Source organism: Passer montanus, unplaced genomic scaffold (assembly GCF_014805655.1).
Source record: "Passer montanus isolate IOZ18808 unplaced genomic scaffold, ASM1480565v1 scaffold85, whole genome shotgun sequence".
NCBI lineage: Eukaryota > Metazoa > Chordata > Aves > Passeriformes > Passeridae > Passer > Passer montanus.
In genome coordinates, this window is record NW_024373812.1 from 206,249 (window position 1) to 233,732 (window position 27,484).

General features: G+C 39.8%; 1 protein-coding gene across 2 annotated transcripts in view; it reads left to right on the forward strand.

Moving 5' to 3' along the window:
- The window catches only part of PALM2AKAP2 (PALM2 and AKAP2 fusion), a 269,103-nt gene that overhangs the window by 139,339 nt on the left and 102,280 nt on the right, over positions 1-27,484 (forward strand). For both annotated transcript variants that reach the window (XM_039733217.1, XM_039733218.1), the window contains one exon: positions 22,816-22,898. In XM_039733217.1, the coding sequence (XP_039589151.1) occupies positions 22,816-22,898 (83 nt within the window). The remainder of the gene's footprint in view (positions 1-22,815; positions 22,899-27,484) is intronic.

Consider the following 27,484-nt stretch of genomic DNA (forward strand, 5'->3'; position numbering starts at 1 on the left):
AGATGAGACAAGGAAGGAGATACTTGTATAGAAATAGTTTGCTATATCAGACTTGGAGGAGGGCACTTCCTAAAATATAACTCAAAATAAGAATTAAGGGATAAAATAGCTGGCTGAGGGAGAGATTGGGTTACTCCAAATATGGGGCAGGGAGGAGTTGTGTTGGTGTACGGACACTGGCACGCAAACCTAGGAACTTGGTTGCCACAGAAGGAAGGGAATTTGCTCCTGTCTTTTATACACAGCAGTTCCTCCTGGTGTAAGGAAACGAGGTGTCTGGACTCTCTGAGCACTAATAAAGATGCTGGCTCAGGTCTTAGGAAACATAATTTCCAATTGCTGCTGCTCTGAGTGGTTCTGCATGACCTCACAAAAAGTCTCTCATCTGCAGATCTACAAAGGTATGTAGAGACAACATCATCCACTTGATTTAGATGAGAAGTACAGGTACCTAAAATCCTTTGTGAGCCTGAAGTTTTTCACGTTTTACATCTGCAATTTAGGATATTTGGCTTATATTATATCCTGCCTTGTGCAGCTGTGGTGGTGTGGCTGGTGGTGTCTGTCACAAGACTACAGGAACATGGGGCATGCTGTGGGTACACAGTGACATAAAATATCTTCTTACTGCTACAGTTTTGGAGTGATTCTGCTTGTAACAGCATTGCCAAACCAGAAAAAAAAAAATAGGCTGTATTGCAATCAAACCCAGCCAATTACAGCAGTCAAGCATTTGCTGGGAATGATTGGTTTGCCATGAATTATGAGAAACAGGATAGAACTGTAGCACATTTGGTGGCTTGTAGGTAGGAAAACAAATGGAAAAGAATAGGTGAAGGGAAAAAAGGAGACATGCAAAAATGGGTCACTTTCTTAACACACAACAAATCAGTTCAGCTTCCTTTTTGAGTATTTCCACTGTATGTAATGCATCACTGGCTACAGAATCCCTCCAGCTATGGGTGAGTCTGCTCCAGCAATGGCAGCAATATGTTAGCTCTTGTGGGCAGAGGGGGTCGGTTGAGCTACTCAGCCCTGCTCTAAAAGAGGTTATCTATTCACTTGAGCATAACCCTGTGCTAAAATTGCTGTAGAGTGGTTACCTCTAGACATTTGATTGTGGTTTGTGAACATTCTGTGGCTTAAAATGAAGGATATTGCTTAGTACTATCAGGTCTTGATCATTATATTTCACTGGAGTGTGGTAGACATAATTTATTTTAAAGCAAGTGAGATTACTTAGTCCTGGAAATCTTTAAAGTAGATTGTTGCTGCTCAGTTTTTGTTGCATTGTACAATGTTACTTCTTAACATGCCGTGCTAAGTTACAGAAGCATCTTTATTGCTTCAGAAATACGGGTTTATAAACAAAGGTGGGGTGCTTCCTTCTGTTGACCAACTTAGGTAATTTTGAATTGTTTATGGCTGACTTACTGGTAGGATGGGGTAAAGTGAGGAATCTGTTAAATACCATATGCAGTTGCACACTGAGAGCAAGGCTGACATCTGGAAATTCTCCACTGCTGCTATTTCAGTTTGCTTTTTTTTTTTACAGAAGCTGGAGGTCACCAAGGGGTTACTAAATTGGGAGTTAACTAAGATAGATACCACCCTGGGACGAAAACAGCCCTTAGCTTTACAGGAGAGTCATTTCTATTTTTGCTTCTATGCCTTATGCTGAAATTCTAGTGCTTTTTGGGGTCTTTTCTGAATCTCCAGCTCATGGAGTCAAACAATTCGAGGTGAGTGTTTGCTGTAATTTAAAAAACAAAACAAAACAGCACAAACCAAACCAACAAACAAAACCAACCCACAAAAAAAGGCAAACCAACCAATCAAACAAAACAAAAAACCACCCCAAAAAACAAACAAACAAACAAAAACACACACACACACCCCAAAGAAAAAGAAAAAAAAAAAAGTAGTTCCTGGGATTCCTAGCTAAGGATGAAAACTGGAAAATACTTACTGTAGCTGCATGTCCAAGTCCTAGAGGTCTGTGGTACTCTATTTTCTGAGCCCTTTTCTGTGGCATTTATGAAACCACTGGCAATATTCTTAATCACTCTTGAACACAATGAGGAAATGAGACTACAACAAATGCTCATAGACTGAAATATTGTTTGAATAGTCTGAAATGGTCGTAGTCTGAAATGGCCACAGCTACTGAAATATTACACGTGGTTTAGTTTCTTCACTGATTTTATACATCAGGATTTTGAGTTCACAGAGCTGGAAATACTGAGATTAATTTATTGATGTATCTTTACAATATGCCAAACATTTGCTAAATATTAACAAATTCAGGACATCTTATTGAGGCTGTTACCTGCCTGTCTCCATTTTCTTCACACATTACAAGTCCAGCAGAGCAAACATTGGCACTTAAAGCTCTAAATAATGCTCAGAGTATTTAAAAGTTCTAATTGAAAGTGAAAATAAAAGGAAGCTAGCTATTTTTCTCTCATCCAGCACTAAAAAGAGTCCTCCTCTAATCCATAGGCTAAAAGCAATTAAATTCAGTTTGATGTCAAAGGACAGCTTTCACAATTTAACAGATAATTAATTTGTTAAAATCAATTTAACAAATATTAGCAGCAGGGCCAACAAGTACCTTAGAAGAAAGTCCACATGTGATTTCTGGATCAGAACCTTACCCCAAGCCCAGCCAGTGAACTCAGAGTGCCTGTGTGAGAAGTCAAAGCAGACTTTTGTCACAAAGCACTAGAAATAAAGGAAAGTATTGAAATTAGTTCGGAAAACCCTCTCTGGTGCAATAATATTTTTAAAGCTAGGTTCCTGACTGCCAGAGAGATTGCAAGATGTAAATAACCAGTCCCAGAAAGCAAAATTCAGGGAGGGGAACACAGGCTTTGGTTGCATACCCAGCTTACTCTGAAGAAGTGCACTACCTGTCACCATCACCACCTGAGAAGCAACTGTTTTTTCTTGTAAAGAAAATGAGTGACAAAAAATCATGGTGTTTTCACAAAGGACTCTGCTGTGTGCATAATTTCAAAAAGCAAATCTCTTTACAGCAGCAAAGCAGGGCTGACCCTGCAGTTACACTGCCTGGAGTTCCTGGTATATTCCAATATTACCCACTATAAAAGCACGACTCACTGCCCGAGTTACAGCCTTAATTTCCATCTTAAATGTTTAGTCATTTTCAATTATGTGCAATTATGTTAGGAAAAGTTTGGCCAGAAGAGTTTATAGAAAAGCTAACAAGCTTTTTCAATAGTAAGCAGTCAGGTTAGTGTGTTACTGTGATACAGGTTGCTGAAAGCCATGTTGTTCAAATAACTAAGAAAAAAATATCCAGTAGGGAACAAAATAAACTACTTTTACAGAACAGACCTGTAAAAGATATGTTGGAGAAAAATTTAACCCTTCTATTAGTCTTTGAATCCCCACAAATGCTTTTTGTCATAACAGAAAATAACTAGCCATGTACTTGAATTTAATAACATAGGTAGCCAAATTTATTTCCATGGATCTGCTTATACCACCTCATTTCATTAGCGACTTCATCACAAAGCCCCAGAAAACTGGAAACAACAGAAGATATGAGCCATCCTGTAAAGAAAACACAATCCTGGAGAACAGGATTGTTAAATAGTGCCAGGCAGGTGAGTGAGATAATTATGAAATCGGTTCAAGTTGAAAGAGAGGGAATTTAGGTTAGACATACTAGAAGAAATTCTTTACTGTGAGGATGGTGAGGCACTGGAATAGCTTGTCTGCAGAGAAGTTGTGGATGCCCAGTCCCAGTGTTCCAAGCAAAGTTGGATGGGGCTTTGACAAACCAGATCTAGTTGGAGTCTCCCCTGCCCAGGGCAGGGGAGTTGGAACTAAGGTTTTTTCCCCACTCAAACTGCTCTATGGAATGCAATTAAGTGCCTTAAATGAAGTGATCTGTCTCAACCTGCAGTGATGAAGGTCTTGCCTTCTGTGTAACTAACCCCATTTTCTTCTGAGATCTCTGTTTTGCAGAAATACCTTCCTGATTCTCCACTGCTAATGGGCGTGGAAGCCCAACACATATGGCACCTACAAAGAATGGGCAGCAGGGATAGTGCTGAGCAGAGAATGAAAGGAGGCAGAAACTTGCTATGTGGTGTTCTGTTTTAAGGAGGCTGAGAACACTGTCAGCATTGGAGCAGAATAAATAATGCTGTTTCATTTCAGCAGTGAAAACTAACAAATAAAATTAGATTAAAAGGGGATGCTACCAGGCTGATCCCAAAGTGAAACTTTCTTAATTGACCTGTTGTTTAAAAAAACAAAGTTCGAAGAGAAAAAGAAGTCATAATGTCTCAAATGGAGTAAAATTATTGCTATGATATTACCAGGACATTCCCATCAATTTTTCTATCCAAAATTATCATTAGTGATTTTAATTATTATTAGTGAATTCTATGTGGTCCTGTTCTTTTAGAGCTCTATTTTTTTTCCCAGAAACTTTGCTGCTCAGAGTCAAAGGGAAAATTCCCTGGCTTCAGCCAGCACAGCACTTCTACAGGAAGCCTGCAGGGCTGACATTACAATTTCAAGTCAAGTGTGTCTAATTAGGAAGCTAGCTATGGGCAAGAGATCCACAGCTGTATATTGTCTGTACTGGACATTGCTCCTTTTCCTGCTGACTGTGGCCAGCTTTCTGATTTTCCCTTCCCTCCTGACTGCTGCCTTTTTCCCCTCCACTGCCTGCATATTTGCGCAGCACTCATTTGAGCACTGATGCACCACATGGAAGTCTCTGAAGCAGAGCAGAGACCCAGTTTGATGCTGCTGTCAGAAAGGAAGACTCTGGTCTAACATGTATTGTCATGCATATAAAGACTAGCACACCTGTTTGACAGATGCTAAAGTTTGTTTCCAAGAATAAAGAGGGGGAGTGACTGCTTTTCCTAGACTCATCATCGCCTGTACACAAATCTTCCAGATGTCATGTGCATCTTGAAACCCTTAGACAATACTGATATTTGTAGTACTTACGTCCAGATATAATGTCTGACCCCAAAACAAATCTTCCCTTTCTCCCTTCCACTACATAAAGTAAGCAAAGCTCAAATCAAGTAGTAAAGGTTGAGGCAAGGATATAGCATGCCAGAAAGATCTTCGTGAAAGATCTTAGTGAAAAAATGTCTTGTAGACCCCCTAGCCCTTCAGAGAGGTCTCAGAACTGGGAGAAAATAAGCAAGTAAAACACAACCTTGAAGCCAGAAGCTCTGCAAATCTGGTCACTGCTCAAAGACATGGTCTTTGCATTCCTTACTCAAGTCATCTGAGCTCTCTACCTCAAGCCTATCCGCTGTCTAATTTTTCACGTGGGGACACTATTCATCTTAAGACAGCAATGTGAGCATTAATTAGTGATTATAGTGACTATCTCCATCAAGCTGTACAGCAGTTTGAGTGGCTTCTGTTTCAGTACAAATAATTAATACTAATTATAACAGAGTCACCAAGACAGAGTTGCTAGCTGCATTCAGTTAATTTTGTGCATAAAAAGTAATCCTCTCTTGAATAAAATCTGTGTGCTTTGGTAGAGGTAAAGTGGCACTCTGCCCATATAATCACATGGTGATTTTTAAGTGTCAATATTACTGCCAGCTAATTCAGGGCCCTTGTGTGGAAAATTGCTGGCACAGTCAGGGAATGGGATTCCCTCTCTATTGAAGCAAAGTGGCATCAGTGCTCCTAAGCAGGTGGTCAGATGAGTGAGTTTTTTGTAGTTCAACATATCTTCCTAGTCTGACTCTTGAAGTAGGAGTCAGGCAAAGACAGACACGTGCCTAGCTGGGCAAGCTATGGCAGATCTCGCAGCCCATCTGAATTGAAGGGAAGTGAATCAAGGAGAAAAGAGATTTCTGGCACAAGGGAGCCCTGTGAGAAGAGAAAAAGAGGAATACTTGCAGGTTTTCCCAGTCTGAGGAGATATAGGGAAGCACCAGGCAGCACAATAAATTGCAGATGGACAAAATATCAGTTCTTCACAGCACTCATGCTGAACATGGGCTTAGGCTTCAGCCTGCTTAGCTTGTCCACGAGGGAGTCTTCATACCAGTTACACATCAGTGTCTTTATTTCCTGGAAGCAACCAACATGTCACCTAGTCTACAAGAAATAAAAACTCTATAGGCAAAAGTCAACTTCTGGTGCACGCAGAAAAGCTCACTTTTGATCATTTTTTGAGGTTTGCTGCAACCCACTGCAAGTGTTCCAAGTCAGAACTACCACAATCCAACCATGAGTCTGCTGTCCCTGTAATTCAGAACAGAGAGGATCATAGGCCCCAAAGTCAGGAGCTAGGCAAACTTCAGGGCTAGGCAAAGTACAGGTTTTGCACAAGGATGAGAGACAACCATATGATTTAGACATGGACGTAGGTCCAGGCTTTCCCAGAAAATGGGTGAGCCAGCACCTGTGGTTTGGTGTGCATCCATTAATGTCATTTGTACAGAGATGTGCTGTACAGAGCATTATGTTTGCATCAGACCATACAGACAAATCTGAAATGCCTCCATAACATTAACCTCAAAGACAATCCAACCTCAACCTTGACACATTTTTAGACCTGAAAGATCAGCTTCAGCCAGAAAAAAAAGAGCACATTCTGGCCTCCAGACATCAACTTCCCTCTCATTTGCTATTTAGACTTAAAACTAAGCTTTCTGTGGAGAAGGGTTGCTGTAGCAGTCCTTGTCAGTTCTGTCTTGAAGGGTTTAGTCAGTCTCAAAGATTAGATTTGCTTTATGCTGGACTCAGAACTGGGCTGAACTTGACCAAGACCTCATAGTCTTGAGCAGTTTTTTACCTGCAGAATGGGGTGTGTTTGTGTGTCTGTGTGTTCATGTATGTACTGAAAACATCCCCTGATGCAACAAATATAGGCTTAAGTTTATGAAAAATATTTAGTATTAATTCTAAACAGTCTATCCTTTTGTTAGTATTTGCCTTTGGGTTTTTCAATTTTATCAAGTCTTAAGTTGACTGAGATAGGACTCACTGGTTTTTTTTTTGGTTGGAAATAAAACACAAGTGTCCTAAAATGTGGCAAGAACATGACAATGATGAAAAATTGCTGATGTCTTATGTCAAAAAACTAGGCTCACACCTTACATTTTACAAAATCTGGTAAACCTTCAGCTGTGCAATACTGCCTGCTCTGAAAGCAACAGATGGAGTCCTGGCTCAACTGCAATCAAAGGGAGTCTTGTTTCTGATTTCCTGGGACCAGAATACACAATGAATCTCTGTGTGTAAATCTTTGCAGGCCTGGATCCTAAAAATTTATGGGAAAGGATGTACTACTTTCCATAAACCATAAATTTAAATCAATATATTAATACTAAAAATACCAGCTTTCCATTAAATTCAGTTTAAAGAAAAAGTCTATTCTGTTGCCAGAAAGTCCTGAATATATTGTAAAGCTTCCCATTGTAAAAAAAATATTTATAATTGTATTATTACTCTCACTGTAATCAATCCTAACCATTTCCCTTAGTAAAGAGATGCAAGATTTCAGTCTGGATATCAAATATTTATGAAAGACATATTAAAAGAAAGAACTTCTAACTGAGCAGTGAGGGACAGCATACTGAAATTATGCAGAAAAGATTACTTGGTATTTGTTTACATCTTAAAGCCTTGCTTATATATACTTTGGCCCCTGTGACTCCTTGACTCACCTTCAAGATTTTGCACATCACACTGTGCATCCGTAGCTTTGATATTAGCAAGCTCAAACTCCAAAGTTTTTGAAAATACAAATCACACAAAGAAAACTTACATTGACATTTGGATTAGTTCTTATTACCAGCAAAGCTGCGTGGTTCAGTTCAAGTAGTTCCTCTTTTACAGTTCCTCTTTTTGATTTCTACCTGAATCAAAACTGTCATTTGTATAGTTCTGTGAGTTAATATATGGTAAAATAGAGGGCAATGTAGTCTGAACTGTAAGGTATATAGATCTTAAGTTAAACACAATTAACATCTAGCAAAATGAGTGAGGAATGACGGGATGATGTATTAGACAGAGTGAGGCTGCTGCTAGAAGTGAACTCGAGGGGTTACAGGGTAGATAAAAATACCAGAACTATTTCCAGAAATTGTTTAATCAAAAAATATTACTACTATGAAAATGACCACATTTTAAAAATAATATTTTAAATATATAAAATAATATATATAATAATATATTTCCGTCAGACTATACTTTTTGTTTTCAGATAAAGTGATAAATCCTATGTGGTTACACACATGAGCCTTGGCTTGGCATCTGACATAATGTGAAGTTAGGCCCCCTCAAGAATCATAACTAGTTTAATGGCAATATGATTATGCTAATAGCAAAGTGATAGAATCTTGCACAATAGCATGTGTGCCTCGTGCAACTGATCTGGTACACTAGATTTTACTGAAATTCCAAACATCCTAAGTATTTGTGGAATATCTTTTATTATTTCCAGGTGGTAGGTGAAGAATTGAATGGAAGTAGTCTTTAGCAATTGAAGTGCAAAAGACGCTTCAAGCTATATTTTGGCATTTAATGTGATTTAAAAAATCCAGCATCCTATGAAGGCAGAGAAGTGCTATCATTATATGAAAAATGAGGAACTAAGACAGGAGACAATGAAGTGACTGCCTACAATGTGGTAGCTCAGCCATTTCCTCAGAAAAAAAGAGTTTTCTGATGCCAATATGCTTCTTCACAGTTACCATGCATGCACATTAATCTGCACAGAGGACAAGTCATAAACTGAAGAGCTACCAGGCAGGTAACTCTGTTTCACAGCAGCAAAGAGCCCTGTTAAAAACACTTCAGGGTGCTTCAGTGCCCAAGGTGGGAACGATTTCAGCCCCCAGACCTCTGTTTGTACTATTATTGCCTATGTATCCCATCAGCAAACGTTCTGTGTTCAACACGCTAGCAGCCACCATGAGGAAAGCTTCTGCTGCCCTTGCAGGTGTGCATCACTGGCATCGAGAGCTGCTAGCTGCTGAGGCAGCTCTTGTTGTGTATTAGACCAGGCTGTTTTCAGGGTGTGCTAAAGCCAAGGAAAGGTGACCTGCCCTTGCTTTATGTTGATGCACTGGTACAGGAAGTGCCATCGCTTTACATAGGAGAAGCATGACTGCTCCCATCATGGCCACATCTTTTACTGCTTCCTTGTACAACCAGTGTTCTGATAATGTTTTTGGAGGGCAGAAAAATATCTCCACAAGAACACAAATGTTTTGTCTTCCTTTCTCTTTTGCTTTGCTTTTCCAAATTTCTGCAACATTTTGGTCTCTCAGTCTCAACTAATGTACAATTTTCCAGTAAGGATTTCCCAAATCACTGATTGGGAGCACCCTGCACAAAAATGGGTAGGGCAATCAATATGCCTTAAACCACAGTAGGCAATTATGTATGTAATTACATAGCAGCAAATGCAAAATAATATGCCATTTTACTAGGATGGGATATATCTTCTCATTTTATAGCCAAAATAAAACAAAGTATTATAAATCAGAAGCTATTGGTACTGGTTCATTGAAAAGGAGAAGACAAAGGGAGACTATGTGTTAACCCACTAGTCTCTCAGCATTGTTTCTCAGATTACCCAGAGCTAGACAGAAGCCAAAAGGCACCTAGACAGAACAAAATGCAGGAATGGTGAACTGCTAGCTTCCAGCACTCCTTCTCCAAATATTCAAATATTCACTTACACAATGGATATACTTCCCATTCTAACTCTAGGGAGAGTTGGGTACCCCGCAGCAAGTCTTGTAGAAACTCAAAAAGAGACCAGCCTCAAAGTGAGGGAACAAGGATTCATAGTCCCATTCAACTTCGGTTGCACAGAACAAGCCTCTGCTTGTCTCCATCTGTTTGTTTCTGTTACATATATACAAAGCCTTAGGCCAGGCACTGTCTTTCAACTACATTTGCATTATGTAGGAAACATCTCTGCTCATTAAATCTGCTGGATTTTAAAGTGTAAGCTTTGGGATAGCACAAAATATTCATATGATCATCCCAGCTTTAAATTAAAAAAAAAAAATTTAAAAAAAACCAAACCTCCAACATCTATTTGAAGTCAACTATTCACCTTCTTCTGCAAATTCAGCCCTGATACAAATATGTAAACATCTCATTGACTTCAATGGCCATTCAGTTAGCTGTGTCAAATCTGAATTAGACTTAGGTCTCAAACTGTCTTGTCTGTTCTTGCCATCTGTCTTCCTTTGCTAACCTAATTCCTTATTAAATAGTGTGTTCTTATTGAGTGTGAACCTATTCTGCTGATCCTTTATCTGCCGCAAACACTGCTAGAGGCTAAAATTCCTGAAAGTTATGACTGCTTTGACTGCCTCTGCCTCTATATACTATGAGAGCTTCTTTTAAGGTGGTCTGAAATTCAGACTGTGAATTAAAAATTCCTGAGCATTCAATCTTTTCGCTGTCATATCTTTGACATTTAAAATTGCAAGGCTCTTTTAACAAGCCATAATTTATAACAGTTCTGTTCTTGGGTTCACTGTCTGTTCTCCTTAGATGTTTCTGAACCGGTAGCACTAATCATGGCAGTTCACACACCATGTAGATGATGAGGGTATTATGCAGAAGAAAAAACAAACAAAACAAACAAACAAGAGCAACAACAACAAACAACCCCAGACAGACAAATGTCTCCATGTTAACAAACCAGTGGATGATAGATTTAGAAAATATATTAAAGGGACAAGGCAGAGACATGTCCAGTGGAATCCCTGGTATAGTGATTGTGATGCTGGAGGAAGTACAGGGGATACAGACCAGTACAGGGATTCTCCCTATGTGAAGCTTCTTCTTGCTGGTGTCAAAACCAATTTTTCCAGTCCAGTAGGGCATTTCTTGTATTCTTAGAAGATGTCTTGTACTCATACTATTCTCAGAAAATAAATGTGGAAAATCCAAGCACCTACCTGTACTGTTAAAAGAAATTATGCATGACAGTATTTTTATCTGTTATTTGGTACACATTGTGAAGAGACTATTTGAATAAGGGAAGAAGCAGTCAGTCACAAACTTATTTTAAACTCAGGCTGAACTATTCACAAATTGAGAGCTACTGAGGATCAAGCAATTTGACTGATTTAAAGTTGAAGAAAAATAAAAACGAGAAAAAACCAACCAACAAACAAAATCCAAAATCACCAAACACCATCTCTCTTCTTTATTCATTATGCTGCACAATATCATGTTCCATGCAATACTTGATATTAAAGTACAGTGGTTCTTTCAAAAAGAGGCTTTCTAATACACTTCTAATTTCTGAAAATCTCACAAGAACTGTAGCTTGCTATATTTCAGCAGGAATGGTTTAAATAAGCAGCCTGACATTTGGGGGCTTACCCTGAAACCTTCTGAAATTTCCTGCTCTTTGTTTGTTTTCAAAGCTGGATTCTCTGTCTACAGGGCAGGCTGCCTCTTTAAGGTGTTATTTTAAAATCTTATAAAAGTAAGTAATAACTCTAGCACTGAAGCAGTAAGTATTTGAGTTAAAGGTAATACAAAAGGTAATTGAAACCCTGATGTAATTTTATGCCTTCTTCATGCTCTATTCCACTGCTATTACAGGTTTATTGTCAAGATGGGAGCTGCACAAAATGATTATTGCTACCCTGGTACAGGCTCTATGCTGTTTTTTTCCTCAAGATGGTAGATAATTCTCTAAGGAAGACACTTTACTCAACGCTATTTGGTGTTCATGCTAATGAGGAAGGGAGGGAACAAAAGAAACAGGACAGGTTAAGAGAGATGCAAGTATACTACAAAATCTACATTTTAAAAGGAGGTGAATTTTGCTTATTAGACAGAATGCCTCCAGCTAGGCTCAGGGCTCAAGCTCTGGAAAAACTCCATAGTTACAAATACTGTTCATTCATCAGCTTTCTCTTTGCCGCAGCCTGCACAGATGGACTGTCTCATTAGACAGGGAAGCCTCTCACATCATGGGCCTGTCTTGCATGTGACTTCTTCCCCAGCAGGCAATGAGGGTGCTGTAAACTAAAGTAATGTGACTCCAAAAAAAGCACAGCTATCCAAAGTGAAGCATCAGCTTTACTGTGTTTTGATGTACTCTGGAATGCAAGTGCTTAAAGACTTCCATTGCCTCAGGAATATTTTTAATTTTTAATTTAGACAATGCATGTCACAGGACAGATACACAGCTGAGAGAGAACAGGTAAAACTGAGTTGATAATCTCCACAAGCCTGCAGGAGAAAAACAGATTTTTCCTAATGACTTTGGATTGTGCCATAGCTGTTTGTTCTACACTTGACAAACCATGTTTAGCATACCACAGACATAAGAGTCAGAGTTTTTGAATTGCACCAGCAGGGCACATTTTGAGGAGCACACATTGTGGCCTTGAAGAAGTGAGAGAGGACAAAGGCCTTTGGGAATACATACCGGCCTATGCTGCTTTAGGAAGTGCAGAGAGAAAGCATCTCTTTAATCTCCTGTATGTTTGCTTATCTGAAGGCTTAGAGGCTTTACTAATGTGCAGGGTTTCTGTTTCTGGATGATGTCTTTACATGAGTTCTCAAAGCATGGGAAAATCTAGAAAGTTATATCCAGTTGGCCCATCTCTCTGCAGTGAGACTTAAAGTAACAAAAGGGTTAGAATATATGGAGTTCACGGTTGGCAATCCACAGCTGACAGCCTCTGGATAAGAAGGGACAAACAAATAACGTGGATATCAATGTGAGAATCTTCTACAGACCTCCTAGCCAGGACAATAATGCCAACAAATTCATTGAGGAACTAAGGGACAATTCCAAGTCAACTGCTTTTGTCCTGTCATGGGGACTTCAATTTGCCAGAAGTTAACTGAGAGCATCACACAACTAGTACAACCCAGGCTGGAGGCTTCCTAGAAAAGCTGGATGACAGCTGTCTGGAGCAGGTCCGAAGGGAACTAACTCAAAGATGCCCTCTTGCATCTGCTGCTTGTCAACAGAGAGGATCTCATGAGCAAAGTGAAAATGAGTGGCCATCTTGGCCACAGTGATCATGGAACAACTGTTGTCAGGAGGAAAAGTCAGCAAAACTTTGCCTCTGGACATGAGGAGAACAAACTTCAGGCTGCTCAGGGCACTAGTGAGTAATGTCCCCTGGGAAAATGCTTTTGCCAGTGCCCAGGTCCATCAGTGCTGGTCACTTTTCAAATATCACTGCCTAAGGGCATAGGAGTAGGCAATTCCCAAACGCTGGAAATCAAGCAGAATAGCGATCCTCTCTTGGAAATTAGGCAAAAAAAGAATGTATACACACAGTGGAAGCAAAGTCAGGTGATATGAGAAGAACAGATAGATGTTGTTTGCCAGTGTAGGGAGAAAATATGGCCAAAGCTCAACTGGAGTTGAAGCTGGCCAGAAACATGGGGGAAAATAAAAAGGGTTTTATCAACTATATTTAAGGCAAAAGGCAGTGTAGAAATAACATTGGTCCATTACACAATGAGAATGGTCACCTCATCAACAATGACGTAGACAAGGCAGAAGTGTTTAATGTATCCTTTGCCTCTGCCTTCAACATGGGTGAAGGACCAGGAGCGTCTTAATGCCTGGAGGACCATGACTGCGAGAGTGTTGAACTCCCAGTCAAACCTGAAATTGTGCAGGATCTGCTGCTCCAGCTGGATCCCTATAAATCACTATTAAGACAAGATTCATCACCAGGTTGTTTGGGCACTGGAACACGCTCCCCAGGAAACTGTTCATAGCACCACTCTGACAGAGTTCAAGAAGTTTGGAGAATGCTCTCAGTCATGTGATATGACTCTTGGGGATGGAGTTGTGCAGGGCCAGGAGTTGGATTCAATGACCCTTGTGGATCCCTTCCAACTCAGCTTATTCTGTGATTCTGTGAAGTGTTGGTTGTTATGTTTCTCATAATGCCCTAAGCATTGTCTTAGGAAGGTGATGGATGTGACATAATTTGACATTACACATTAACTTATGCTCTGTCCTAAAATATTAAAACTTTTAGGTGAAAATCATCGCCCAATATCATTAAACCAAAATCATAATTTATTCTCCTTTTCCTTTGGCTTTTGCTTTTTAAGCATTTGATCTCTTCCTCTAGTAGGGAGTCAAGAAATCCTTTACTGAACTCTCTAAAGCGTATGGCTTTAATAAGAAACATCACTGGAGTTTTGACCAGCAAGTCATGCCTCCTTTGAATGTTGTGGCTAGGAAATGAAACATTTCACTAGCTATTTTAACTGGGGAGTTGATCTGTGAATGACTGAGAAGGACGTACCATATCTGGTTATTATGTTTGCTAGTAAAAACAAATAGTACTTTGAAAGCAAACATTATAATTTTTTCAAATTACATATAATTTTCTAAGATTATCCACAGAGGCCAGAGGTTGATGCATCTTCTCTAATTGAACAGTAACTTACTCTATAAGTACCCTCTCTGAAATCACTGAAACTGATTACCACGTGGCACAGCTAAGCTTAGGTGAAGACATGCATCTCTATCCTTTAATGTCTGGATCTTATCTCAGATGTCCTTTTGTCAAATTAACCTTACATCATGAGTGATTTTAGTTTGATTACACATTTACTAACTCTGTTCAGTGCTCTGGATCTCTGCTTTCAGATAGTGGATCTACCCTCAACTTCAGGTGAACTAATACACGGCCTGAAAGTGTACACTCTCCTGGATTGCTTGGCTTTCCAGCATTGTCATGGCTCATGATGACACCAAGTCACCTGCACCTTTCAACTCTCATGTGCCAGATCTAGCAAAATTTGACTCCACCATTGCAGAATTTACAGGTTTTGTGTTAACATGTGTGTCTAGTACAAATGTAGGATTGGATGGGATTCTTTCATATCTTGACCACAACGGAAGACAGTGACAAGGCATTAATTAATATAATTTTCTATCACTGGTAGTTTGGCAAAACTGGTAGTTTGACTTTGCCATAAAGTATTGATACAAATTTTTCTGTCAGAAAAGTTGCACATTTCTTCAAAACAACTGACAGTATAATCTTAACTCAAAAATACTCAAAACTGGAGATCAAACATTAGACCGCCCCAGATACTCTGGGCTACATCTGCCTCATTACAGTCTGGCTCTTAACCACTACAAAATTTGACATACAAACCCCCTTTCGGTGTTCTCAGGGGTCTTCCTGTTGCTTTGTCAAAAACTGAACAAGTTCTTCATGGTTTTATGCTATAAACCTCCTTGTTTTACTAGTTTAACTCATGGATTACCTGTGAAAATCTAGGAATATGACATTTCTTACCAGCATGGAACAGGGCTGCTCACAAAAAGTTATACCTGTTTATTCCTAAATCCACAGGTGGATGCATGCAGTTCATTCACTTGTAATCACCTTCAGAGAGCCTGACATTTTTGCAAGATCTCCAAATGCAAACCAGATTCAAAATGTCACCTCCTAGGAGACCATGAGGTGTTAAAGGAAAATTGATGGCAGCAGTTTCTCTCATATACATTCTATTACCTGCAGCTAAATGTCAGCAGAGTATGTTTGTCACACCCCTTCCGCAGTTATGCAATCTGACATATATAAGGTTTACCCTCTTGAGTCAAACTGGTTTTTTCACAGGAAAAAGCAGATAAGCCTAATTGGAAAATCATCTAAAGACACAGTTAGCTGAAAAATGGAGATTGCTTTCCTACCATTCCTAGGAGAGGCACTGCAAAGACGTGGGCATTTACTTCAGCAGTACTATTTGATACTAGTGGGGAATATCCTATCTGCTGCTAAATGTCAACAAAGAGAAAAGTAGGTTTAACTGCACATGTCACTTTTGACTATTGCAGATGCATCCACAACATATCTTCTGCATATGTATGAAGCATTCCCAACCACTGGTACCTGCAACTGCAGATCTAATCCAGGAAATTTAAAAAATAATCATAAAAATATGCATTGTCTGCATCAGTGTAGGCAAGATCAGCATGAGGAAGGGAGGAGATAAGTTGTCTGACTTAGCAGCTAATGGAATTTGACATAGCTTTTGCAGCCCATTCTGTTGGCTGTGATGAGAAGGTTAGAACCTTGTCTTCATGGTTATTTATGCCAAGGCATTTCTTGGGGCCAAGAAATCTTTTATATGGGTGCAGCAAGGTTAGTACCACAAGTTGTCTCATCTCCTGCACTAAAAATGAACTTTCAGTGCTGTTTCTGTAAGTGATGGCTTTTCTTTCTCCTCACAGAGAATGGTTATCAGTAGCAGATAATCCTTCTGCTATCTTCTGCTTTCTTTCTGTGGTCAGGTTTAAGATGTCATGATTAAAAAGAGCTTGCATTACATCACTTGTGCTTCCTTTCGTCATATTATTCAAGGAGTTCTCTGCTAATTTTAAACTCTTGTTCAAGGCAATGAATTAATCATTCGGCTGCACTTCTGTGACATGCAGGAGCTAAATCCCTATGAAGTTGGGAGGATATCTGTTCTTTTAACAATAGAATATCATTCTTCTTACCTAGTCATTCCAAATAAGGGAATGTACTCCAAGGCAAATTATTACAAGCAAGAAAAACAGAATTCACTGGTTTTTTTCCCTTATTTATGCCTCCAAATTCATGTCAGAGTTTTAGCTTATGTTTTGAAGACATTTTCTCTGTCAAAAATTTTAGTGGTTCTCTCTCGCTTCCATCAAAAGTTCTTCATTGTGATCAAGATTGCTGGGACTGAGAGTTATTTTCTAAGCAACATTGCAATCTTATTCTCTTAGAATAGTTTTAATCTTAGGGCTGGTCTATACTTAAGGTTTCTTTCCAAAATACATGTAGATTATGGTTCTGAGGGCATTTTGATTGCTTCATAGCAGAAATTATGAACTTCATTGCACACTTGCGACTATTTTGTGGTACTAGAACTAACTATAACTAACAGTTTTTTCCCCCAGAGCTAAATCTATGAGAAAATGCCTACAAGATGTGAATCAACATTATTTTATCACAGTTGGTCACTAGAAACTATGTTGGTAGGTAGAAATTCCTTGTTAAAAAAAGTAAAGGACAGATATTTAGACTGGTATTGCATGACTTTGTAGTGAATTGCTGAAGATATAACTGGTCTTCCAAGCCACCATCACTTCCCCCACAAATGAAACATGCAAAAAACATGTCAAGAGTATGGTGAGACTGGACTAATTCAAATCACTTCCTGAAAGCCTGCGTTGAAGGGAACTAATCCATCTCAGTGATGGAGATCTGCACAATGGCTTTAATTGGTATGCCTGCAACCACTGATAAAAGTCTTAGGTGTTTTCCAAAATGGTGCCAGACATCTGCATCTAAAATGTAAGCCTGAATTTTGGAGACTGAGACTTTGACATTTATTCTTAGTACAGACACAATGTTTCTGGTGTGGCCACAAACCAACCAGCACTCTGAAGGATCTCACCAGTCAAGGCTCCTTTTTCTTGGGGCATAAGTAAGTGTGATTTCCCTCCTGCTAGTTAGTACAAGCAGGGAGAATTTTGTCTTATTTGTATTTAAGTACAAAATACATCACAGTGTGAAAGCTGAAAAAAGGGAAACCATTTAGAAAGGAAAAGCAAATCAGCAAAAGAGAATTGTGCTATTAGCTTTATAACCTCGGCATTCAACCCAGTTAATAACATCAGATGCAGAAAAACACATTAAGTGAGCTAGTGTGTTTCAGACAATTGCTATGAGACACATCAAAAAAAGTGGCACCTACAGCACTTTCTGCAAGTTTTTCTAAGACTGAAGATTTTATTAAATAGAGTATAAAATTTTTCTTAACTCTTAGAGCCCTCAAAACATGATTAAAAGGGTAAGAAATTTTCCCTACTGTTGTTTCAAAACACAGCAAGCATGCAATGCCTCGACATAGCATTAAAGTGCAAAAAAAAGATAAATCAGTGGTTTTCTTCACCACTGAAGTTATGCCTTTTTCTTCTGTTATGTGACCTCTCCCAATCTGAACACCAGGAAATCACCAAGCCTTTTAGTGGTTTAATAAATAAACATGTCAGCAGTCTTGCTAGAAGATTTTTCCTAGACTGTGTCCTTTTTTTTCTCCCTCTCTTTCTTTGAGGATTTTATTTTTCTGAAGACCTTCTATTAATCACAGGAATCACTGGTGACAATCTCTGCTGTGTAGTGTAACATGGCATCTGCCCGCCGGCTGAGCTGGGCACTGCCAAGACATTAACATGAAGACATAGTCGATCGTTCATTTTTAATGACAAGTCCTGGGTAGCTGAAAGAAAGCAGACTGAGGAACAGCAGGAATTCCTGTGATCCAAGTCAAGTGAAAATAGTTGCTGTAATAAATTGCCTCCTTGGCCTGTTCAAGACCAAGTTAAATGATGTTCCAGGATTTATGTGGTTTGAGCTGACCTGTTCCAGTCTGAACAGGGCAGGAGGCACTCTTGTGAGCCGCAGACTGGCCAGTAGATCAGGGATACAAACACCCTGCAGAAGGGAGAAAGAAGCAATCTAGGAGTAGTACTTTGTGCTTTTGGGACACATGTACACAGTGTTCCTTGGCTTTGAAAAGGACTAGAAGTGTCGTCCACAAGCAAACTGTCTCAGTGAAAGAGAATAAACTGATCCATCTGCATTCCAGCAGACGGCTGATTTGGTCAGACAAAAATTACTGTCTTGGGAGAAATGAAGAAAGCTTAATGTAGTTTTCCTGGTGAATACTCTTAAGTGCTTTATCTGCCTTTTCCTCTGAGGAGACACATATTTGCACTAAATTGCTCTCTGATTCAGCTTCTCTTATGCTACAACCTGCTTCTTTACTGAACCAATTTCTCTGACAAGAGGATGTAGGCTTCCAGATTTTGGATGGATGGAGACTACACCAATGTTAATGGGTGTATGGCATAAGTTTGGAGTTGTTTCCTGACAGCTTAACAGCACAGCAATGGAGTCTGTATGCTGAAAACACAGAGCTCTCTGTCACTAAAACAAATATCAAAACTAAGGTCCTAAGTCTGTAGTTCATGGGTTTTCTAAAGGAGTTTTGGGTCACTGCAGAGAGTTTACATACTTTAGTAGCTGAATTGCACCTTAAAGTTTCCCTTCTCTGTCTAGCTTCTGTGGAAATAGAATAGAAACGCAAAGTGTTTGGGAGACTGAGACTGCTGGAACAAGGACCCTTGAGATGATGTGGTGCCCCCAGGCCAAAGCTAGCCCAATCAGAGGTGCTTCCCTGTGGTCACAGTGCTAACCATGAAGAACTGTGATTCAGGAACAGGCAGATAAAATCTTCCCTTGTTTGTTTATTGCGTGGGTGCACAAAACAGTTTTCCAGATTCCTCACCAGTACCTTACTTTTTCACCCATATTCTGCACATTCACTGCCAAATAAATCACCAGGAGCTACTGGACTTTTACTCAAATTTCAGTCTTCCTGTCTTGACAATATCTGTTCCTTTCTCTACTAGCTGATGCTGGTGAGAGCCCAAATTCATTCTAATTATCTGCACCTTGATTTCTCTCCCAAATCTGTGTGGCTATGTCTCTTAAGGAAAAGCTTTTAGCTCAGCTTCATTCCTGTATTATTATTTGGTCCTCTTTATTGCAAACCTCCTGTCATCTATCAAACCCTATTCACAGTTGAAATGAACAGCAAATAAAAGGAAACAAAGAAGTCAGCACAGTGCTGCACAGACGTGGAGCTAGCATGCACAGAGATGGATGAAAAGCCACTGAGCCCCGAGAGTGCTGATGAAGCTGCCCTGCAGCTGTTCTGCTCAATTTACTCCATCACTGCTGTACAGATTATTATAAACGTAAAAACTTAACTGTGTTAATAGCAGCAGGAACTGGTACTATCTAGGCCTTTATAACATGTCCATGAATGTGAACATGCTTGGATATTTATTTTTTTTAATCCAAGGGTGATTATGACATTGCCACATCTTTCATGTAAATCAAATCCAAGCTCAATGCTACAGCAGATATGACCTGTCACCAAAAACAGTGGGGGATGAAGTCTACTCATGATACTTATTTATTTTGTGAGGTGTGCAGGAAATATATAAGTTCTTATGCATGTTAATTTCTAGGCCTCAGACTTTCATGACTTTTCTCTAGCAAGGTACATTTTTTACCACTGTAGTATCTCTCCTTAGTGTTTCAAGTGTTGCCACATCAGTGGGGAATATATCTTACAGGTGCAGAACTTAAGACAATACCAGTGCCTTCCAAGGAGTATGCAGAATGCTAGTTGTAGCACAAGTGTGAAATTAGGTAACTCACATTTCCACTGAGCATCCTAGTCAGCAGGCTACACTTTCTTGCTGGGCTTAGGCTGCACATACATCAGCGTTTCATCAGAGAGCAGTAGTATGGTTTTTAGTGAACTCATTCCTCCCTCCTCTACCACATTTGCAGTTGATTCAGATGTGGAGTGATTCACACTACAGATGTACTGTTGAGTCGTATGCGAGAGTGCTTTTAGAGGAAACCAAACCAGAAACTCTGCTGCAGGGTCACAGGAAACACTTTTCAAGCCATAGCGTAAACATAAATATTCAAATCAAGTAGTGTTCTTTATGATAGTATGGTAACATTCACTCCAAGGAATCGGACTAAATCTAGCCTGACATTTCCATACATCCTGGAAGTATTTATAATATAGACTTAGATATTTCAGCACCAACTGCTCCTATTCTCTGACGCAGTCTGACAGCTACAAGGTAATGTGGAGGCATCCATTCAAGGATAACGAGCAAAATCTTCACAATTCCAAATACATTGCAGAAAAAGATGCAAAGTAGCATGAGTATGAAGGGAAGTTTTAGTGAAACGATAAAAAAAGGTACACAGATCTTTCACATCTGGTTTTCTGGAGAGCATATAAATATCAGTAGACAATCAAAGACCCATTATGCTGAAATGTCATATATAGATATATAAAAAGGACAATCCTTTTGGTCTGAGATTAACATGAATAAAGCTATCAAAGAGAGCTGGAAAGAAAAAAAAATCAGAGACAAAAAACTCAGAGCAGAATAAACTAGTTGCTTTTTCTGCAGCCTCACTTCCAAAACAGCAATACTCTATGGGAACCCCATAGAGCATACAGATGAATGCAAAGAAGGGATCAATCCTGTGGTAAAGTCACAGGATTAGGGTTCTGACTTTGTGGACTGTTTCAGAGTGTGGAGAACACAAGAAAAAATGTCTCAATTCCATTACTTCTCAAGTTGGTTTTAATGCAGTTCTCAAGCTTTCCTGAGGGCTATCTATTGGCTCTGTGGGCTACATGGACAACATAGCTCAGCAGGTAGGAAGAACCAGCTCCAGAGAACCTGTGCTGGAAAAAGTTAAAAGCATTTTCAGAATTTTTATGGGCACATGAGTCCCACTGGCACTTTTTAATATTCTCCCAGAGCAAAAGAAGTCTAACTGAAGCTGCAACCAGCCAATATTGTTAGAAGAAAAGATGCAGGTCTGTAGAGAAAGTCTCTCTCAACTACAGCTCAAGGTAACACTATTAGCATGTGCCACTGTCCACTGGAGCAAAAAATATGCCAAGGGCATCTCTGAAACACAGATCCTTTTTGCATAAGTAATCATAACACAATGGTGATGCATACACAAACAGTAGTGAGTTCAAGAGATACACTCAAGATTATAGACTCAAGTAGCAGCAGAGGACATGAATAACTATCCTTGTATTGACCAAGGTCTGCAAAGCCATTTCAAGATGTATTATTACATGAGAGACTCATTTAAAATTTAGTAGGCATGCACTGTGCTGTGGTAGCATAAGGAGCTTTATTCAATGTACTCCCTGTGTGAATGTGTACCTTCAGTAGAGCTACTGGAAATAATACACAAATCCTTACACACCTTGCTTCTTTACAGAGGAGATCATGTAACCCCTATAATTTAATTTCACAACCTAGAAAATATTCACTGATTTAATCTGACTCTAACCCAACATTATTTAATTATTGCCATTGCTATGGAAATTCTGAAAGCAATCAAGCAGCTGTCTGTGGCTAGCTGTGCTTAAACAAGATTGTCCCCGAAAGTGAGATCAGTGGATATGTTCTTACCTTCTTTATAGGCCTAAGTTTGATACAGAAATAAAAGTGCAGAGGTTCTCCCAGACAGGCTGCCCACACCATGCCCTGCAAGCTGTGCTTGTGACCTGACATGACCCAATAAGCAGTGATAACTACTGCATGCATGACAGAACAGCATTCTCTAATATGACATAATCTTAGTTAGGGGTCCAGGTGCTCTTATTTTCCCTGCCCTTTGGATGCACAGAAGTGATGAAAAGTCCTCTGGCTTCTCCTAGAGACAGGACCATCTCATACAGAGTGTGAGCACAGACACACCTTCAGCACAGCAACAAGGGTGAGCACAGAGCAACCAGTGTCTAGGCAGCTGCCTGGAGGTGACAAGAGCCATCCCACCACCCCATCAGGAACCAGGGCAGCTCTGCCACTGGGAACCACCCTAGGGACAGGGAGGCCACTGAGTGGTCTGGAATGGAGTATGTTCTTCCTGAGCCACGGCACACTGTGTCAACATTAAGCACCCATTGCATTTTCCCCAAAGAGCCAGCTGCCTCTATGCAGCACACAGCTGTGTTCAGCTGGCAAAAATATTTGTCAGTCACAGTTTTTGTAGCCTTTCTATGTTCTTCAACAAGAATGACAAAACACTAGGTTGGTGACAGAGTGTGGTGGGTAGAAATGGATCCAAAACAAAGCAAAGCAAAGCAACCTCTCAGCCATGCGTATTCTCCCATGGACAATAAATGTCTTTGGTTTTGTAGGTGCAGGAGGATTGGCTATGCTGCTGAGGGACCCATCGGGACCATGCTCCTGTGAAAGTTCTGAAGCCAAGGAGGGTGCAGGGGTAAGTCTCCTCTCACAGTGTCCTTGTGGGAGGCACAGGGATCTGCACTGTCCATAATTCTTGATGGACCCCACACTCAGTGGAGTGCATCCTATCTTCAGATGCAAGGATGCTGTCATGCTGGGAGTAGTTTTGCACAGCAGAGCCCACTGGTGTAAACTGTATTCTCTTGGCTTCCACAGGGCCACTTTAGAAGCAGCTACAAGTCCAGTGCAATGGTTAGGATTATGACGATTTTCAAAAAAAGTGAATCTCTCCAAAATTTGGTTAAATAAACCTGGCAGTTCAAGGAAGATGGTGTCAAACTCTGTCCTTCCTCACTGTCAATCAGTCTCCCACACATTCTTCCTTGCACGTTCTATTCTCTTCTTCTCAGGCTCCCCTGCAAATACTGCTACCTTTCATCTGCTTTCACCTCCTTTCATCTGCTGGGCAGCTTTCTGTGAGCAGCTTGTCAGCATGAGGAGGTCTGAGAAGCTTTGTCAAGTGTTTTTCCCAGTAGCCTGGTGTAGTGGGGTGGCACATGGAAACTCTGTTTTGCTGGAAAAGCCATGACGGGGAACACTCCTTTTTCTTTGTCACAGAATCACAGAATTTCTAGGTTGGAAGGGACCTTTAAGATAATCGAGTCCAGCCCATGTTCTAACACCTCAACTAGGTCAAGGCACCAAGTGCCACATCCAGTCTTTTTTTAAACACATCCAGGGATGGTGACTCCACCACCTCCCTGGGCAGATGATTCCAGTATTTGACCACTCTTTCTGTGAAAAACTTCCTCCTTAAGTCTAGCCTGTATCTCTCTTGGTGCAGCTTGAGACTGTGTCCTCGTGTTCTGTCTTTTGTTGCCCGGAGAAAGAGACCAACCCCCAGCTCACCACAGCCACCCTTCAGAAGTTGAAGAGAGTGATAAGGTCACCTCTGAGTCTCCTTTTCTCCCGGCTAAACAACCCCAGCTCCCTCAGTCATTCCTCATATGGCTTGTGTTCCAAGCCCCTCACCAGCCTCGTTGCTCTCCTTTGGACATGCTCAAGAGTCTCAACGTCCCTCCTAAACTGAGGGGCCCAGAACTGGACACAGCACTCAAGGTGCAGCCTCACCGTGCTGAGTACAGGGGAAGGATGACCTCCCTGCTCCTGCTGGCCACACTATTCCTGATCCAGGCCAGGATGCCCTTGGCCTTCTTGGCTACCTGGGCACACTGGTGGCTCATGCTCATGTTGTCGTTCTCACTGTGGTCTGTGGTCATGTGCAGCCATGTGTTTTCAACAGCAGCAAATGAAATTGTCAGTAAGATAAAGAGTGGAAAGGCAATGAATGGACAGGTGAATTCCTGCAGGACCAAGATATTCATCTTCACATTGGCCGACATTGCTGAAGTTTTTGTCTGAAGCCAAAAACAACTGTGTTAAAAACTAGAGGTGTCTCCAAAAATTTTACACTAGACATTTCTAAAGAAGCAAAGTAGAGTATACACAGGTCATATTAATATCTAAATTTATTTTAATCTTCCACACTTTTTAAAATTAAACAGCAATCTAGGCTCTTAAATAGGTTCATCTGAGAATGATGAAGCATATTTCACACATCTGCTATAAAAGTAGATTTGATTGGAATTTTTTAATTACAGTTAGTTAAATTTCTTTAGAGAAGAATTTAAAGATAAAATGCAGTAAATTTGTGTCTTCTTCTTGTCTGTGAGTGAACACTAACATAAGAACTCACATCAGCTACCTTTAAGATCTTAAAAACCACAGTGACTAATCAGCTCAAACCAGCATCTGCATAACTTCTTTTTTTGAATGAGAAAAATGTAAACACAAAACACATTTTGATTTTTCTTACAATACTTACTTCTTTCTTTTACTAGCTGGAAAAAAAATTCTCAAAATCCAGATCTCCTACAGGCTCTATTTTTTTCTTTTCTACAGTGCTGATAAAATCCGAATGGTTCTGGAACAAGATAATGTTTTAAAAATACCAAAACAAACCAGATCTACTAATAACAAATACGAATCTGACTACATGTACTACCTTCTAAATTAACAATTTAGAACAGATGGCATAACATAGAATTTCACACTTCTGGGTATCAAAAACAATGACCAAATTTAAGGTTAAATCTCTATAAAGCAGCAAGTCAATGCATCCTCAGAGATACCAATCAATAATAAACTACTTTTAATTAGAGAAACAATTTATAACACAAGCAATAAAAGTAAGGTCTAAATTGATAGTGCAAATAAGTCAGAATGAAACCCCTTCATGTTATGGTTAAATCAGATATTTAAATTATTCTTGTTGGAGCTGGGGCATGGACTTGCCCAGGCATTCCCAGACATTGTGCCCAGGTTGCTATCAATGCTCTGCTCAGTGTAGCTGCTTCGTGGCAGCTCTAATGTCACAAGCAGGACCTCTAGGGCTGCTGGGAAAGCTCTCAGCTGGAGTTTAATCATCCTGTAACACTCTCTAGCTCAAGTTAAGGTCATACTTAAGGAAAATGGGACTTTGTTCGATGGCTGTGGAATGCAATTTGTTTTAATAGTACAGTACTTTGAATGCTTGGGAGTGTAATATCACACAGAACAAAATCTGACTTAGCATTGTTTCCTCCTTAGTTTTGGAAAAGAGGTGTCATTTTTTCAATAAAGACCCCCTGCTGAAGGAAGAGGTTTAATGACACAATTTTGCAAAAGGGAGGCTGACTCAGTGTTGCTACTAATGTAGCATGAGCAGAATCAGCAAAATACCAGCACAGGAAAGTCAATAAAGTCCATGAGAGTATCCTTACCCACATGGAAAAAAGATTAATTTAGTCATAGAAAATGACAAAGAGCTAAAATTTTCCTTAATAAAGTGCTAACAATTTGTGGAAGGGACAATCTTGTGTTTGAGGCAGAGATTATATAGAGCAGTTGGTTATAAACTCTTCCACAATTGCTGAGAGATATATCGAAAATTATTGTCCTTTCTATTGTTAAAATGTCAAATGGCAATGCTATTTTCATATAAGAAAACTATCAGTTCTAGATCCACTCCAAAAATAATCTATGCAGACCTAGTTGCAGTATTGTTTCAATAATATTTTCAATTAATAGAAACAAGAAAGTGAAATCCTCATATCTGTGTTATTTTCAACAAACAACTTACTCTAAGGGGAGGCCTGGGCCATCATAAATTTCCCTTTCCTTTAATGATCTCGTAACAAAGAAGCAACAAGCTACACTTAGGTCCTGACTGTGCTATTGACTGTGTGGTTCAAGTAAATGGTAATTAGTGTAGCTTTCAATTAAGTGTAGAAAATTCTTACATCAAACAGGTAATTATATTCATAACCAGTAAAGACAGGATATGGATCAGTAAACAAGTGCTACACTTGGAATACTCTCCCTCACCAGAGGGGGAATTTGTATTCCTCCCTAAGAGCCATTCCATTAACATGCTCTGAACAAGCCAAATTAGACCTATTGTTGAACAAGACAAAGTTTGTGAGTAATCTTGGAGGGGCTTTTTATGTTTCTTCCTACATTTCTAAATAGCAAAATGCTGCCTCTTCATTGTTGCATCCTGTTATGCCTGCAGCTCTCTTTGGAGTGCAGGTTCAGAATACAGTGTTCTTTATTACTGAGCCATTCTTGCAGCTTTTGCTCAAAACGTGTATGTGTGTGGGAGTAGCATAAACTATAGCTGGTTGTCTTTATATTTCCACCATTATTGCTGCTGACTGGTAACAAGGAAGAAGATGTACATGAAAAACATTTGTTTTTTCTATAATACTGCTGTACAGGAGATTGAGAGGTTATCTTGGTGGAAAACTTCTAATTTCAACAACATCATTAGGACCATGGAAAAAATCAGCAGTAGGCTGAATTTGTCTTTCAGTGCTAATATTTTGGTGTCATATTTTATTAGAAATATAGAACATCACTTTTCTTTTTCATTGGTGTTATAAAATATTATATCTCCAAAGAACCTAAGTGAGTCCAGAAATTTATGGAAAAAATAATTAATTTCACTGTACAGCTGCTTAAAAACAAACAAACAAACAATTCAAGCAGATCTAGGATATGCCCCTTTCCCTCATCCTCCCTCTTTTCCTGCTCCCATAAATGTGTTGTGATGAAAAGTTTCCATATAGCTCAAAATGGCAGAGGCTTTGATATTTTCAGCACTCTGTATCAGTTTATAATGGAAATGCTTTTTTCTGCATAGTACAAGTATCTGAAGCTTGCAAGGCCAGACAGCAAAAATCCCTGTCATCTGGAATGATTGGGATCTTTCAAAGTGTAAGCCTTCCTGGCCTTTTATCCCCTTCTTCCTGACTCTTCAGGCAGTTTCAGGTGTATCTTGCTGCTATGCCCACCTCGATGAGGTAGTTCTGAAATTCATTCACAGTATGTGGCAAAACACTGAGGCAAGGTACCAGCCAACTTCAAAGAGCAAAATAGTTTATTTTCTGCAACTGATGCTTTCCCCAGCTGGCTCCTGTCTGCTCTCATCACTGCTTTCCCAGGCTGCACTGTCCATCCCTGGTCCTGTCCAAAGCTTACCTCATGCTGAAGTCAGCAGAGCTGGGCAGGGTGATCGAG